Raw genomic sequence first — 16,770 nt, 5'->3', positions numbered from 1 at the left:
ATAGGCGTTGGCTGAATAGCAGTGGTGTTCACCTTGGTGTGTCGGTTAGAACACACAGGACGCACAGATGAAGGTTATACCGTCTTTACTGTGATTCCTTAGCTTAACAGCACAGTACAGCAACACAGTAATGCAACCACAGGCTTACAGAGTGGTGAGGGGTGTGGGTGTGGTCTGTGAACAGAACATATACAGAATACTGAAGGTAATAAACATCTGAGTCATGAATTATGATTCATTAGCTTTCTTCGAATGTAACCAGAACTACAAATGGAAATTCCTATATGAACATCTACATGCACAAGTTTCATACACTACTCCCAAACCCTTACAGTACATGACACTGACTGCCCATACACCCAACAACAATATATCACAAAACACCAAATGGGTTTAGCTTACAGCTAGCAAGTATGTAGCATAACAAGTAGCATTAGCAGCGGTAACTAGCCACATAGCGAACAGGTCAATACACATTGCACTTCTACATCCACTAAATGTCTAAATGGCATAAAAGACTAAAACTGTCCTTTCCAGGCAGGGCTCCACAACTACTCACAATTCTTTAGTGACGCACACGACTCACACCGTGTGCAGACATCCCCTGCTGAGTCAGTCTGCCAGGTGGCTTTTGCTCTGTGTTAACTCGAATAAACTCTGATCACTGGAACATGTGCTCAATAGTGCAGCTGTGCTCTCTCGCCACAAGGGGGCTCCCTCACACAGCTGACAGCCTTTCCAACACAAGCCTTAATGTCATCGAGACACTGAAGTAAGGGCAAAAGACCTGCAACTGACAAATAAAGGCTATCTCATCATCTCATCATCATCAAGTAATGGCTGTGTAAGGTATCTGCCTTTTTTCTTTTGAGGGACATAGATCTGACAGACATCAGCATAAAAGTGGAAAGCAATGCCGTGCTTTCTCAGTACAGAACCAAGAGGAATCAGATATAAAGAGAAGAGGAGGAGGCCTAGAAGTGAGCCCTGTGGGACACCACACAAGAGGGGAGCAGAGGACGAGACATAGTCACCGAGGCTGACACAAAAAGTTCGCCCCGCCAAGTAGGACCTGAACCACTCCAGTGCTGTGCCCCTAATGCCCACCCAGTGCTCCAAACGAGAGAATAAAATGGCATGATCCACTGTATCAAACGCAGCTGTCAAATCTAAAAGCACAAGAACAACACAGTCCCCAGCATCAGTCGCTAAAAATATGTCATTAAAAACTTTTAAAAGGGCTGATTCAGTGCTATGAAAGGGTTTAAAACCAGATTGGAAAACCTCTAACACATTTTGCTTTTCCAGGAAGGCCATTATTTGGCTGTTAACTACTTTTTCAAGAATTTTGGAAAGAAAAGGTAGTTTGGAGATAGGCCTGTAATTTGCAAGAACTGTAGGATCAAGAGCAGGTTTTTTTAATCAGGGGTTTGACTACTGCATGTTTTAAATCTTTAGGGACAACGCCTGACATCAGACTATGGTTTACCAGCTCAAGAACCAAAGGACCAACTGTAGGTAACACCTCTTTTAAAAGTTGAGGAGGGACAGCATCATTTGGAGACCCTGCAGGCTTAAAACGACCAACAGTGTCCTTTAAAAAGGACAGAGTCACAGGCTCAAACCTGTCAAAGACAGCAGAGCAGGAAACAGAGACTGAGAGGTCATGAGCACAAGGACAGATTTGAGCCCTTGTGGAGGAGACCTTCTCAATAATAAAGTGTAAAAAATTTTCACAGGCTTCTGAAGAGGGCTCGATACAGTCTTTATATGCTGCACTAAGAACAGAGTTAATAGTTTTAAATAAAACACACAGGTTGTGGCAGTTTGACAAAATAATGTCAGATAAGTGTTTTCTTTTGGCATCTTTTACAGTTCTTTGATATTGACGCCAGCATCTGGAATGACACTTGTAGTTTGTCCTTTTTCCACTTGCACTCGGCTCAACAACAGTCTGACAGCTCGGGTTGTGTTGTTCAGCAAGGGCTCAGCTTTAGTTTTAGGCAGTCTGGTTTTTAATGGAGACACAGTGTCCAAAGCAGTCCGACAGGTGGAATAAAACCATGAGCTCAGTTCCTCAGTCTGGTTGCATAAAAAATCCGGGATCTTACAGATCTGGTCAAAGACTGTTGAAAAGTGTTCAGCAGTGGAGGAGTTAAAAACATGACAGCACTGAGCAGCAGCGCGAGGTTTAACTGAGGCACAGGTAAGAGGAACTTGAAACATCACAGGACTGTGGTGAGAAAACACAGCATCACAAATCTCTATGTTAAAAACAGAAAAGCCATGAGATAAAACAAGATCAAGTGTGTGTCCACGTTCATGTGTGGGACCTGTCACACATTGCACCAGATTAAACGAATCAATAAGGTTTAAAAAGGCCTTCACCATGGGCATATCAGGACAACACACGTGAATATTAAAATCCCCAACAATAAGAACACGATCATATTTTGGCATGTATTCAGCCAAGAAGTCAGCAAAATCACCCACAAAGTCCTTATTGTATTTTGGAGGCCGATAAACCACCGCACACAGCACTGTGTGAGAGCAGCCCAACTCAAACACAGACAGTTCAAAGCTGGAGAACGACGGGGTTGATAGCTGCTTACATTTAAAATGACTTTTAAAGATCGTAGCTATTCCTCCTCCTCGGCCCAACATACGCGGGGAATTAAAATAGCAGCAATCGCCAGGTAGAAGATCTGAGAAGATGCTGCACTCACCGGCACTCAGCCACGTCTCGCACACACAGAGAAAATCCAGTCCTCGGGATGTGAAAAAATCCTTCAGGATAAACGTTTTGTTCACTAGGGACCTAGCATTTACCAGTCACTAGCCGTCCTAGAAGCCCAAAACAGAGGCCGCAGGTTCCGCAGATTCACACCACGCCGGCGGGGGCGAGGAGAGCAGGGTTTTCGGGACTGGAACATCCCATCCAGGCCGATGACAGGTACCAGCCAGGCACAGACAGGTTCCAACGATCGCCGAGAGAAAGGGAAGTTTGGTGCCACTCCTTGTTTTCTGGATAAGGGCTTAAGAGAATACCTTAAAGAAGCTTTCAGCTTCACCAGGAAGCCAGCCCGGCGACCCCGGCGACGGCACTTATGCCGGAGTGGTGGATCTGGAACACGGCACAGGTGAGCCAGGATCTCCGATATTAGCGGGGGCAAAGTTTTATGTCCAGCTTGGTTCCACTTTGCCCAGCCTTTGGCAGAAGGTCGGAGATCCAGTAGGGTTAGGCGATCATACACCAAGAGAGAGTTGGCATTTATTACAATAATCAATAAAATCAAAACAAACAAACATGACACTGACAGTGACAGACTGCAAGCCACACACCGGCGCCATCTCGCCATTTCTTTCAAAAGGCACAACACAAATACTATAGCAAGGGGGGAGCCAAGACCTCCGGTCAGGAGGGAGATGTTATAATCAGTGTTGGGCAAGTTACTAGTTACTTCTTCAAAAAAGTAACTGAGTTAGTAACTGAGTTACAAGATTCTAAAAGCAATTAATTACTTGAAAAGTAACTATTGTGTTACTTTAAAAAAAACGTTTAACCCTCTGGGGTCCATTGGCCATTTTTAACTACTTTTGATTTTCCCTCCACATTTTACCTTTAAAAACTATTTACTTTGCCTTGTTTGGTATCATTCTTTTCAGCACAACCTCACAGTCATGTTTTCATTTTGACATACTGTATTAACACAATTGATCTAAAATCAGACAAAAACCAAAATCAGAGTAGAAAAGGTTATATTTTTCACTGTAACAACCACAAACATGTTTAAGGAATCATATTTCATAACTTTAAATGCAAATATTTACAGAACAATCAGCTGTTCTTCAATAAGATGCCACACAAATTATTTGTGCCACTCCAAAAACATAATTTCTGTCCACTATAAAGGAGAACATCACAGCCTGATACCTGCAGGTCTGACAGCAGCAGGTGTATCACTCCTGTTTCTACCTGAAGACAGCAGTCGCCTCATTGTTCTGACACACAACACAAAACTATCCACAACACTACACACTAACTACACAAGACAACACAACAACTACACATTTCAAACACGCTAAACATCACAAATCTCTCACATCTCAAAACTCGCTCTATATCTCTTTTTCTGCTCTCGCTCTCTCTTGCCGTCACTCCTAAAATGTCCTCTGTTTTTGTTTTTTGTTTTTTTTTGTTTGCTCATAACCAGAGAGTGCTTGGTAGCGCTGCCCTTAGACAGTAAACGTGATGAAACTATTGAGGAAATAACACACGTATATCTTGTTTATCATGACTCTGGTTTTACGTGGCCTATCAACACAGTATCAAAACTGGTATATGTCTCCCTGTTGCTTTGTCTTGAAGTGGTCATGTGATTGGCTTACCACAACTAATTTATTCTTCCTCAGTCAAACAGCAGCAATCATGCAATTGTTTTGCCTCCTTAGCTCCAGCTGTTGTGCTAGACAGTGATCGTGATTGCCGCCCATGGGAGCGCGCAGCTGCTTAAAGCAGTAGCGTCCAGATTACTTACGTAGTCAGCTACTTCCTGCAGCTGATATAAGATGCGGTAAGCTTCAACCGTCTGTTTGTTGAAAAGTAGTAACGACCGCATTTTCTTGTTAGTAACTGTAACGGCGTTGTAACGATAGGAATAGTAATTAGTTAGATTACTCGTTACTGAAAAAAGTAACGCCGTTAGTAACGCCGTTATTCCCATCACTGGTTATAATCCTCACACTCCAAGATTGTTTGCCCAGCCTCAAGGACCATCGGGTTATTAAATACAACAACAAGGTCCACGTCAGGTGTTGAGGAACCAGGGCACCCTACTGGAACAAGAAGGCACCAGTGGGCAACAGATGAAAATAGGACGCTGTTGGTTACTGTTACTATGCAACTAACCCTGGCAGAAAGGGTTACATGAATAGGATGAGGGAACTATGGAATCTTAGACTACACGCCTTTGGAGCAGAGGATCGCAAGTTCGATTCCCGCCTGGGGGCGTCTGTATCCAGTAAGGGTCCTAAGGCTAGACCCCCTATGCTAAGCAAGCCTACCACAGACATGAGCGAGACAGATAAATATGAAGGCATGCCGGCTCGGACGTCGCCCGGATCAACAAGGTCCGCGTCAGGTGTTGAGGAACCAGGACACCCTGACGACAAGTGGGCTACTGGAACAAGAAGGCATCGGTGGGCAAGAGACGAAAACAGGGTGTTGTTGGAATGCTACTACGCAAGTAACCCTGGCGGAAAGGGGTTACATGAATAGGATGAGGGACCTATGGATTCTTCGATACCCAACATCCAAAATGACGGCGAAACAACTAGTAGCTCAGTGTTCCAACATTCGAAAGAAGGGACTGCTCTCACAGCTAGAGATTGACAAGGTACAACATAAATGCTACGGCAAGGAGGAGTCAGGACGCCAGGTCAGGGGAGATATCATCACCCCACCCGAGATTGGGTACATAGCCCCAAGTGCGATAGGAGAAGGATCGTTGAGTGCGAGAGGAACTGACCTGAAAGATAGGATCATGGCCAAGCTTGAAACCTGGATCCCCCGTAGCCGGTTACCAAGATTACGTGAAGTACTCTCAGAAGGTCTGCTAGATGATGTTAATGCAGCACTATGGATGATACCTACAACCACGATTACCGACACTAACAAGCTGATCTACACTACGGCAGCAGTGATCAGTGAGATGCTTGGCTACAAGTTGAACAGCCACAAGGGGCAGTACCCTCCATGGAGAAGGAGGCTAGAGGGCAAGATCAAAGTATCACGAAGGGAGGTTAGCCAACTAACGGAGTTGCAGAAAGGCGCGACAAAGAAGGTGCATAAGAAATACAGCAAGCTGTCCATACCTGAGGCTTTGGAAACTGCCAAGCAAAGACTCACAGCCGCTTGAGGAGGTACACCAGAGAGATAGAAGGCAGGAGAATAAACCAGCTGTTCTCCACAGAACCAGCAAAGGTGTACTCTCAGGGCAGATCATAGCAACCTCCCTGAACAGGGTCCAGTAACCATCACAGTGGCAGATATCCAAGAAAGGGTCTCCAGTATGAAGAGTTGGACAGCACCAGGGCCCGACATGGTTCACGCCACGCCTTGTGTCTGGCAGCACAAATGAACCAGCTGCTAGTTAACGAGAGACACCCGGAATGGCTAACCGAAGGTCGGATGGTCCTGATCCCCAAGGACCCCAAGAAGGGACCGGTCCCATCCAACTACCGACCAATAACCTGCCTCACTACTACATGGAAGCTCCTGTCAGGCATCATATCGGCTAAGATGAACAGGCACATGGGTCAATACATGAGCGGGGCACAGAAAGGGATTGGCAAAAATACCAGAGGCGCAAAACACCAGCTACTGGTAGACAGAACAGTCAGCCGAGACTGCAAGACCAGACTGACCAACCTGTGCACAGCCTGTATTGATTACAAGAAGGCCTATGACTCAATGCCCCACAGCTGGATACTGGAATACCTAGAATTGTACAAGATCAAAAGGACACTAAGAGCCTTCATCAGGAACTCAATGGGGATGTGGCGTACTACACTAGAGGCCAACTCCAAGCCCATAGCACAAGTCACCATCAAGTGCGGGATCTACCAAGGAGATGCTCTGTCCCCACTGCTGTTCTGCATAGGCCTGAACCCCTCAGTGAGATCATTAACAAGACTGGCTACGGATACCGACTCACGGAACGGAGCGGTTGTCAGCCACCTCCTGTACATGGATGACATCAAGCTGTATGCCAAGAGTGAACGAGACATCGATTCACTGATCCACACTACCAGGCTATACAGCAATGACATTGGAATGTCATTCAGACTGGAGAAGTGTAGTCGGATGGTAAAAAAGAGAGGGAAGGTAGTCAGAACTGAGGGGATTGAACTACCAGAAGGCAACATTGCAGACATAGAGGACAGTTACAAGTACCTGGGGATCCCGCAGGCGAATGGGAACCATGAAGAGGCCGCTAGGAAAGCTGCAACCACCAAGTACCTGCAGAGGGTCAGGCAAGTCCTGAGGAGTCAGCTGAACGGTAAGAACAAGATCCGGGCCATCAACACCTACGCCCTGCCCGTGATCAGGTACCCTGCTGGGGTAATAGGCTGGCCAAAGGAGGAGATAGAAGCCACTGACATAAAGACGAGAAAGTTCCTTACCATGCATGGAGGGTTTCACCCCAAGTCCAGCACCCTGAGGCTGTACGCTAAGCGGAAGGAAGGGGGCTGGGGACTGGTGAGTGTCAGCACCACAGTCCAGGATGAGACAAGAAACATCCACGAATACATCACGACGATGGCCCCAACTGACAGCATGCTCAGTGAATACCTCAGGCAGCAGAAACCCAAGAAAGAGAAGGAAGGCGAGGAACCATCATGGAAGGACAGGCCCCTGCACGGTATGTACCACCGGCAGATAGAGGAGGTGGCTGATATCCAGAAATCCTACCAGTGGCTGGACAAAGCTGGACTGAAAGACAGCACAGAGGCACTAATCATGGCAGCACAAGAACAAGCTCTGAGTACAAGATCCATAGAGGCTGGGGTCTATCACACCAGGCAAGACCCCAGGTGCAGGCTGTGTAAAGATGCCCCAGAGACAATCCAGCACATAACAGCAGGGTGCAAGATGCTAGCAGGCAAGGCATACATGGAATGCCATAACCAAGTGGCCGGCATAGTGTACAGGAACATCTGTGCCGAGTATAACCTGGAAGTCTCGAGGTCAAAATGGGAGATGCCCCCAAGGGTGATGGAGAATGACCGAGCTAAGATCCTGTGGGACTTCCAGATACAGACGGACAAAATGGTGGTGGCTAACCAACCGGACATAGTGGTGGTAGACAAACAGAAGAAGACGGCCGTAGTGATCGATGTAGCGGTTCCGAATGACAGCAATATCAGGAAGAAGGAACACGAGAAGCTGGAGAAATACCAAGGGCTCAGAGATCCCGGGAACAACATCGGAGATCTCTGTCCAGAAGAGCGCAGTCCTGGGAACAGCTAAGATACTGTGCAGGACCCTCAAGCTCCCAGGCCTCTGGTAGAGGACCCGAGCTTGAACAATAAACCGCCCGCAGGAGCGAGATGGGTGTTATATATATATATATATATATATTTGTGTGTGTGTGTGTGTGTGTGTGTGTGTGTGTACGGCTAACGAACATCTGCCAATTTAAATTTGGCATGAGTACATATTTACTTACAGAGCTTTGTTGGAGGCTCTGACCACTGGCAGCAGCCCCAGAAGAGCCTCCTCAGAAGCAGAGTATTTCTTCAGGTCAAACACATCCAAATCATTTTCTGATGACAGTAAGATGAAGACCAGAGCTGACCACTGAGCAGTAGACAGATATCTGGAAAGAATTCCTGATCTCAGGTACTGTTGGATCTCCAGGACTAGAGAATTATCATTCAGTTCATTCAGACAGTGAAACAGATTGATGCTTTTCTCTGCAGACAGATTCTCATTGAGTGTATCCTTGATGCACTGGACTGTTTCTGGATTGGTCTGTGAGCTACTTCCTTTCTGTGTCAGCAGGCCTTGTAAGAGAGTCTGATTGGTCTGCAGTGAAAGACCCAGGAGGAAGCGGAGGAACAAGTCCAGGTGTCCGTTTGGACTCTGTAACGCCTTGTTCATAGCACTCTGGTAGAAGTGTTTCTCTGCAGATTGCCTTGTTTCAGAGATTGTTTGTTGTTCTTCCAGCAGATTGAGTCCAGAGTTGATGAAGGTCAGATGGACATGAAGAGCAGCCAGAAACTCCTGAACACTCAGATGGATGAAGCAGAACACCTTGTCCTGGTACAGTCCTCTCTCCTCTTTAAAGATCTGTGTGAACACTCCTGAGTACACTGAGGCTGCTCTGATATCGATGCCACACTCTGTCAGGTCTGATTCACAGAAGATCAGGTTTCCTTTCTGCAGCTGATCAAAAGCCAGTTTTCCCAGAGACTCAATCATCTTCCTGCTCTCTGGACTCCAGTGTGGATCTGTCTCAGCTCCTCCATCATACTTGACCTTCTTCACTTTGGCCTGAACCACCAGGAAGTGGATGTACATCTCAGTCAGGGTCTTGGGCAGCTGTCCTCCCTCTTTGGTTTCCAGCACATCCTCCAGAACTGTAGCAGTGATCCAGCAGAAGACTGGGATGTGGCACATGATGTGGAGGCTTCGTGATGTCTTGATGTGGGAGATGATCCTGCTGGCCTGCTCCTCATCTCTGAATCTCTTCCTGAAGTACTCCTCCTTCTGTGGGTCAGTGAACCCTCTGACCTCTGTCACCATGCCAACACACTGTGGAGGGATCTGATTGGCTGCAGCAGGTCGTGTGGTTATCCAGAGGCAAGCAGAGGGAAGCAGTTTCCCCCTGATGAGGTTTATCAGCAGCACATCCACTGAGGTGGACTTTCTAGGGTCAGTTAGGATTGTAGTTTTGTGGAAGTCCAGAGGAAGTCGACACTCATCCAGACCATCAAAGATGAACACAACCTGGAAGTCTTCAAAGCTGCAGATTCCTGCTTCTTTGGTTTCAGTAAAGAAGTGATGAACAAGTTCCACCAAGCTGAACTTTTCCTCTTTCAGCACATTCAGCTCTCTGAAAGTGAATGGAAATATGAACTGGATGTCCTGGTTGGCTTTGTCTTCAGCCCAGTCCAGGCTGTATTTCTGTGTTAAGACTGTTTTCCCAATGCCAGCCACTCCCTTTGTCAGCACTGTTCTGATTGGTTCATCTCTTCCAGGAGAGGCTTTAAAGATGTCTTCTTGTCTGATTGTTGTTTCTGGTCTGTCTGGTTTCCTGGATGCTGTTTCAATCTGTCTGACCTCATGTTCATCATTGACCTCTGCAGTCCCTCCCTCTGTGATGTAGAGCTCTGTGTAGATCTGATTCAGAAGGGTTGGGTTTCCTGCTTTAGCGATCCCCTCAAACACACACTGGAACTTCTTCTTCAGAGCAGCCTTAAGGTTACGATGACAAACTGCAGCTGGAAGTTCTGAATAATAATAATTAAAAATACAACTTCAACAATCCTATTTTACAAAATGCTGATGACAATTTCTGACCCACTGAGTAATGACTGAACACACTGGTCAGTCATTTCTCATTTATCCAGCATCTTAAATCTTTATTGAAATCCTCTTACGTCTCTGCAGACGGTCAGCCAGCTCCTGCTGCTTCACTCTCCTCAGGAAGTCCACTGTGATCTTCACAAATGCCTCTCTGCTGCTCCTCTGCTCATCATCCTCCCTCTGAAACTCCAAGCATTGGGGCTTATTTGGATTCAGAGCCTTCTGGATCTTCTTCAGCTCGTTCTTCACAAAAGTGATGATGTTGTCCTCCAGCAGCTGGAACAGAATACTTTATGAATGACCCACCGCTCTGAACTTCAGTCTACACAACATCCACTTCTTTATGATCAAGGAGCATATCATCCACGATCTCCTCACCAATTGTAAGTTTGACTTTATTTGATTAACTGAGACTTTGTCCACAACTCCATGATCCCAAAACATTGATTGTGTTCATATGAACGCAGCGATTTCAGTGGGAGAAACATTTCACTGGTGTTCAGAGCTGAACTACCAATGGGTTGAGAATCAAAGCCAGAAACTTGGAGATGTTTCAGGTGACTGAGTTGATCATATAGACAACTGGTCTTAAAGGTTCACTCTGTTTACACATACAGATCAGTGTTTAAGGTTTGACTCTCATCATCCACTGGAGCACAAACTGGGCGTCATCAGGACGCTACAACACAAAACAAACACCATCCCCACAGACACAGCAGCCAGGGAAGCAGAAGAGCATCACATCAAGAAGGTCCTGAGTAAATGAGAACGCTGGTTTGAGGGCGGAGTCAAGGAGGCCGTTTATGTGAAAAGGAAAAGACCATCTCTGAATGGAGGAGGGGCCTAAGGGTACATCTGTCACCATCTTACAATGCTGTGATTGCAGCCATTCCCCAACTCTCTGTGAATGGGACTCATGGCCATTGATCAGTGGTTGTTGATCAATGGTCCTGACAATATGCGTACCAATGATCAATGAACTGATTTCCCAGCCCATTGTTCCTTCAGTGCTGCTCGTTTCAGTCATTATACAAATGTCCTGTTTATAACCTGCAGTCAGCTGAGACTGAAGAAGTCACTGTGATGATGATGAAACGTTTCTCCCACTGAAAACGTCCAGATGAACAGAATCAACCTTTTTGGGATTTACTTACCTGGATGATTGAGCATCAAGACACAACTCTGTGACTTTTCTCAGTTGAATAAATCCTCTCCTCCAGCTTTGTTTACATCTACCAGCCCTGTGGCTCTGCCCAGGGACAATAATCTATGTGAGAGGTGGAAAGTCATACAGGTGTCTGCTCCTGCCTTCAGTTATTTTTATCTACTGTGTGTCAACTGGCTGAACCTACTCCAGCTGTCTACCATCCCCCTAAACTCAACAATGACTTAGTGATCTATCCATTCTCTGACCAAACACATCCTGCTGCAGGATGTTAACATAGCAGCCAATGATGATCCCACTCACTGTGAACAACACATTTGGACCTGATTTGCTGCTCTGGTTTACACGTGAACTTTGACTGCTTTCGCCAACTTGAGAGGCTCTACAGAAAAACTGGACTTGTCCAAAATCATAAACTACATTACAAGGACAGCATTGCTCAATCAACTCTAATTACTATGGCCATTTTATCTCTTCTAATTAAGGCACAGACACTCAAACTTGCTGCTTTCAGTGAGAAGTCAAATGTCTGAATATGAGCTGGAAGCCGCTGAGAGTCCTCCCTCTTTCTCATGGGGTTTACTTTCTCTACTACTTTCACTATAAACACGCCCCTTTCATGCACCTGCAGAGGGCCACTAGCAGATGGAGCTGTCTTAAACAAATCCACTTGGATAGTTAGCTGTAGATGACTTTCTCAGTATTTTTTTTACTGCGGCAGAAATGAGCTTCCTCCGAAGGGTGGCTGGCCTCTCCCTTAGAGATAGGGTGAGAAGTTCGGCCATCCGGGAGGGGCTCAGAGTAGAGCCGCTGCTCCTCCACATCGAAAGGAGCCAGTTGAGGTGGTTCGGGCATCTGACAAGGATGCCTCCTGGGCGCCTCCTGGGTGAGGTGTTCGGGCATGTCCCACCGGGAGGAGGCCCCGGGGCAGACCCAGGACACGCTGGAGAGATTATATCTCTCGGCTGGCCTGGGAACGCCTTGGTGTTCCCCCGGATAAGCTGGAGGAAGTGGCTGGGGAGAGGGAGGTCTGGGCTTCTCTGCTTAGGCTGCTGCCCCCGCGACCCGGCCTCGGATAAAGCGGATGAAGATGGATGGATGGATGGATGGATGGATGGACTTTCTCAGTATGATTGTAGGATTTTGACTTATTCTTTAGATTCATTTAAACTCTTATATTGTGCACAAGTGTTGAATGACCCATAATTTCTCTGTACTTTTAATAAGAGCAGCCAGACTTTCAGCTAGTTCTTTTTTAAGAGCTAAAAGTTATTGAAGAAACAGTTATTCAGCTTGGTCAAAGGAGTTTGCAAAGAAAAGCGTCTGGACTTCTTTAAGTTGCTTGAAGACGTTTCAAGCAACTTAAAGAAGTCCAGACGCTTTTCTTTGCAAACTCCTTTGACTACGATGACCTGGATGACTGAGAACCTTCACAGACAGTTATTCAGCTTCATTCCCACTGATCTCGACTACAAACTGTTTCACTTTGGTTTTTGTTTAAAGCCTCGATGTTTAAAACGTTTCCCTGTGATCACATTTGCACCGTCTGATTTCAAAGTTTGTTTCTTTTGGTCATTTAGTCCACAGAGTCCTTGGTGTTCTGAAAGGGACCTATAAATAAATGTATTATTATTAATAATAAAAGTAGTTGTTGTACACGTACAGACCATAAATATGGAGTCCAGCTGTGTTTGATGCTGCTGGGCAGACTGACCACTGGGAACCTCTGAGCTCTGCTGGTCCACTCTGGAGGAACCATGGAGACACACACACACACACACACATGAAGCCACTTTCATTATTAAAATATAGATTTAGCCTTTCTAATTTTAAACCTGTGAAAAATCCTTTTTAGAACAGTTTAAGCTGTTATATGTTGAACTCTTGGCTGACATCATATTAAATGCTGTGGATTCAGAATCTGATGTCACTCAAGTTTACATGTGTGAAGGCAGACGAGTCAGTACTTTTGGTAATACAGTGTAAAGTTGCACTGATTGATTTCCATGAACACCACTGTGGTTCAGTGTTGTCCTGATGGAGTCTGATTAACAGCAGCCAGTATGATCCAGGCTTTAGCTGCTGGGTCTCTGTGTGACCTCTCAGACTGTTTAACAGATCAGACACAAAGAGAATCAGAGCAGCTCTGTTCTTTAAAGACAAACATGAACCCACTCAGGTCACACTTTCCCCACAGATATGAGCATCACTGTCCTCAAACAGCAAATGACCAAGTCTAACATTTGGATCTTTTCTCTTTCATTGTTTTCTTTTTAATGAATCTTTGTAACAATCTGAGGATGTTTCAGGTCATATTTATCCAGGAAACACAAACATGTAAAGGAGTCATCACAGCTCTCTGACCTCGTTGGTCCAGGTTCACCACTGAAGAGTGGAGGGTCACGTTTGGACCGGTCACTCCTCACAGACGGACAGCTGGACCCTGCAGACTGTGACCTCTGACCTCTGCAGACACAAACATGATTGAAGCAGCTGTGATCACACAGACTGCAGGGTGGGCCATTTATATGGATACACCATTGTTTTTCTTGTGACATTACCAACACTGTACTTTTTGAATATTACTTTAAATACTCAGACTTAAAATTTTGCTAACAGTTTATATAAAAGATCAGTGTTGCTGAACTGTGAGATATTTTAGGTGCAGTGTAGTTTTTGCATACAGGTATAACAGAACAGCTTTAGTGTTTGTTTGTTCTTAAATTTGAGTAAAAAATGCAGCAAGATAGATTTAAAAAAGCCGTTTTAGTGATTATAAAATAGACCATATCAGATCCATATCCAAATTTATGATATCAGTACATAAAACAGTGGTATGATGCCATCTCTGCCAAGAACGTGAGTACTTGAGTGTTGAGAAACAGTCAAAGGCATTTTTAATCTCATCTCTCCACCTTGAACAATAATAACTGAGTGAAAACACTCTGATAGAAATCTGAGCTCATCTTTGATCAGCATGTGAATGTTAAGCAGCAAACAGAAGTCTAGTTCAGTCTCATTTGTACAGGTTACAAAGGTTTCTAGAGTGCGATCAATGCTCCTGATCAGCTGATCCACACCATCATTTCCTCCTGATCACATGATTGCAGCTCAGTGTGTTCAGGCCTAAATGATGCAGCAGTGTCTCATCTACAGTCAGTACAACACACAGCAGCAAAGCTCCTACACACACTGAGGACAGTGAACACATCACTGCAGCAGCTTCACGTTCACTGCAGAATCCAGTTTAATCAAATCTCTACATGTTACAGCTGCACTTTATATCTCAGAGCATCTTCAAGCTGAGACCCTCAGACCAGAGAATAAATGACTGTTACAGGGTCAAAGGTCAGGGTTCAAACACAGGACTGTGTTTCACTGTTTCAGCATCAACACTGTGGAACAAACTTGCTCTCACTGTGAGATCAGCACAGTCAGTAAGGTGTAGTAAACTCCTCTGATTTGATCCAGCTGTCTGCAGATTCATCACTGTGGTCGGCCTGCTGCCAACAGCAGCTGGATCACTGCTTCATGTTTGAAAGGAGCTTTATCAGTCACTTCATTATAGGAACAAGAAGCTCATCAGATCCTGTCTGTGTGACACTGAAGGTGAGATTAACAATGAAAGATGCAGTGTGAGCGACTAACTGTGTGTTATCATTTATACAGAAACTCACAGGAAAAGAGGAAACACACTCGTATAAATGTGTGAATGAGGCGAGTGTCAAAGAGCTCAGAGGAGAAAAGCTCCATATAAGAACCATCGTTCCCAGTATTATTCCAAACTGTTCCAGCCTATAAAGCTGAACTCTGTGTGAACAGCTGACCTGTGTCATGTGACCAAGAACACAAACATGATCTACTGTCAGATCAGGACACGTCACAGTTACTGTGTTACTGTTTAACAGCACACTGCAACATTCACACGTTCATCTAACAAACTGGATCATTAACATTTTCACACACGTTTCACTTTGATTCACTACAGATTCAGCAGACAGAAAGAAGTTGATGAGGAAACAACAGTTCAGTTCATTTCTGTCCTGGTTCATGAAAACAGCAGCACTGCTGAGGAGCAGGAAGTGGGGATCAGATTGAGTGAAGAGTTTTAGGAGAGAGTTTGAGAACATTTCCCCTTCCTAAAAATAATCTCTGAGTATCTGCTGTGTTTGTGGAAACACTCCAACACACACCGCTGCACATATGAACATGTGTGTGAAACAGAGCTGACATTAAACATGACGGAGGATTTATTCACTAACACACAACAGCATTTACACACACATTACCTCTCTGCAGGACGACACACGCCTGATTGAAAGTCAGGATCACCATCTTTAGACCGGTCACTCTGTAAGAACACAGAGCTGGGTGGAGGTGCAGGTTTCTTCCTGTGAATAATGATGGAGCAGTGATGTGAGTGCTGAGCTGTGACATGGAGAAGAGTCATGGACAGTTAGAGATGGTCATCTCACCTCTGAGCTTTGGTCTGGCTCTCATGTTCCCCACACAGAGTGGTTTTAGAGGGAGGGACTCCCTCCTCTCTGTCCTCACACTGATCCATGCTGCTCAATTCACATCAGCTCACACACACTTTCTACCTTCACCTGCAGAGGAAACACAAATCATTCATGTGCACATCAACTAAAATCCTGCTTTCCATCATGTGTGCTGTCCAAATAGCAGCTGCTTCTTTCCTGCTTCATCTCAGTGTCAGCTGAATGCAGTCAGACAGCAGTGTGAGGCAGAGGAAGCTGCAGTCAGCTGCTCTACTATCAGTCCACTAGATGGAGCCATGAAGCACACACGATGCATTGAATGACACAAACTGGAGTTTGGGAGTCGGAATATTCCTTGAACTTTTTTCCGAACTATTCCAGTGAGTTAGCTGAATTCAATTAATGCTACCAATGTGGTTCAGTGTGTTGGGAGGGAAAAAATAATAATAACCAGTCAGAATAGTCTGTGAGTGTTGGTTAACGATATACAGATATTTTTTATAGTACCGCAATAATATGACAGTTATTTTGGTAATTGCGAGTGTTAGCATTTTTTCTTTTCCCTTGAGCCTAGTTCAGTCACGGGCCACTACGTGGATGCGGAGTCCACGTTTAATAGCCGTGCTGTAGCTACAACTCCGAATAATGCATCTAGTTGATTTATCCTCAATGTTTTACTAAAATGCTGTGTATTTTTTCATTTTAAAGCTAGGGTATGCAAATGTTATTTCAATTTATTATATATTTTTATTTCATCTGTTACAATAGTTACGATGCAAATCTACTTCTTATTTAAAAGAAACAAATGCATTAATGAAAGAGACATTAATGTGGACGTCTAAGCATACTTGTGTGCAGACTTTTTTTTTTTTTTTTTTTTGGAGGGACAATTCCATCTGTGCCATGTGAGGAGCTGCCTTTGTGGATCTAAGACGCCATTTTTACTTTGGAGGCCTTCTGTGTGTCAGGACGCCAAATAATTGATGCCTGCCGTACCAGGAGGGCGGTAGGGG

The 16,770-nt window shown here is 45.1% G+C and overlaps 1 protein-coding gene and 1 long non-coding RNA gene across 2 annotated transcripts in view; both read right to left on the bottom strand.

Annotated features, from left to right (window-relative positions):
* The window catches only part of LOC120434836 (protein NLRC3-like), a 40,017-nt gene extending 26,861 nt beyond the window's left edge, over positions 1–13,156 (bottom strand). Inside the window, exons 1-4 of the mRNA XM_039603280.1 lie at positions 13,152–13,156; positions 12,926–13,004; positions 10,168–10,369; positions 8,232–10,017 (exon numbers count right to left, since the gene is read on the bottom strand). Coding sequence (XP_039459214.1) covers positions 8,232–10,017; positions 10,168–10,369; positions 12,926–13,004; positions 13,152–13,156 — 2,072 coding nt within the window. The remainder of the gene's footprint in view (positions 1–8,231; positions 10,018–10,167; positions 10,370–12,925; positions 13,005–13,151) is intronic.
* A 513-nt stretch (positions 13,157–13,669) lies between these two features.
* LOC120437829 lies at positions 13,670–15,792 on the bottom strand. Its single transcript, XR_005611432.1, has 3 exons — positions 15,734–15,792; positions 15,548–15,649; positions 13,670–13,724 (listed from the first exon to the last, which is right to left on the bottom strand). It is a non-coding gene; the product is annotated as an uncharacterized LOC120437829 (long non-coding RNA).
* Positions 15,793–16,770: the final 978 nt, after the last annotated feature.

This window comes from Oreochromis aureus, linkage group 3 (genome assembly GCF_013358895.1).
Source record: "Oreochromis aureus strain Israel breed Guangdong linkage group 3, ZZ_aureus, whole genome shotgun sequence".
Lineage (NCBI taxonomy): Eukaryota > Metazoa > Chordata > Actinopteri > Cichliformes > Cichlidae > Oreochromis > Oreochromis aureus.
This window is presented reverse-complemented; position numbering and strand designations above follow the sequence as displayed.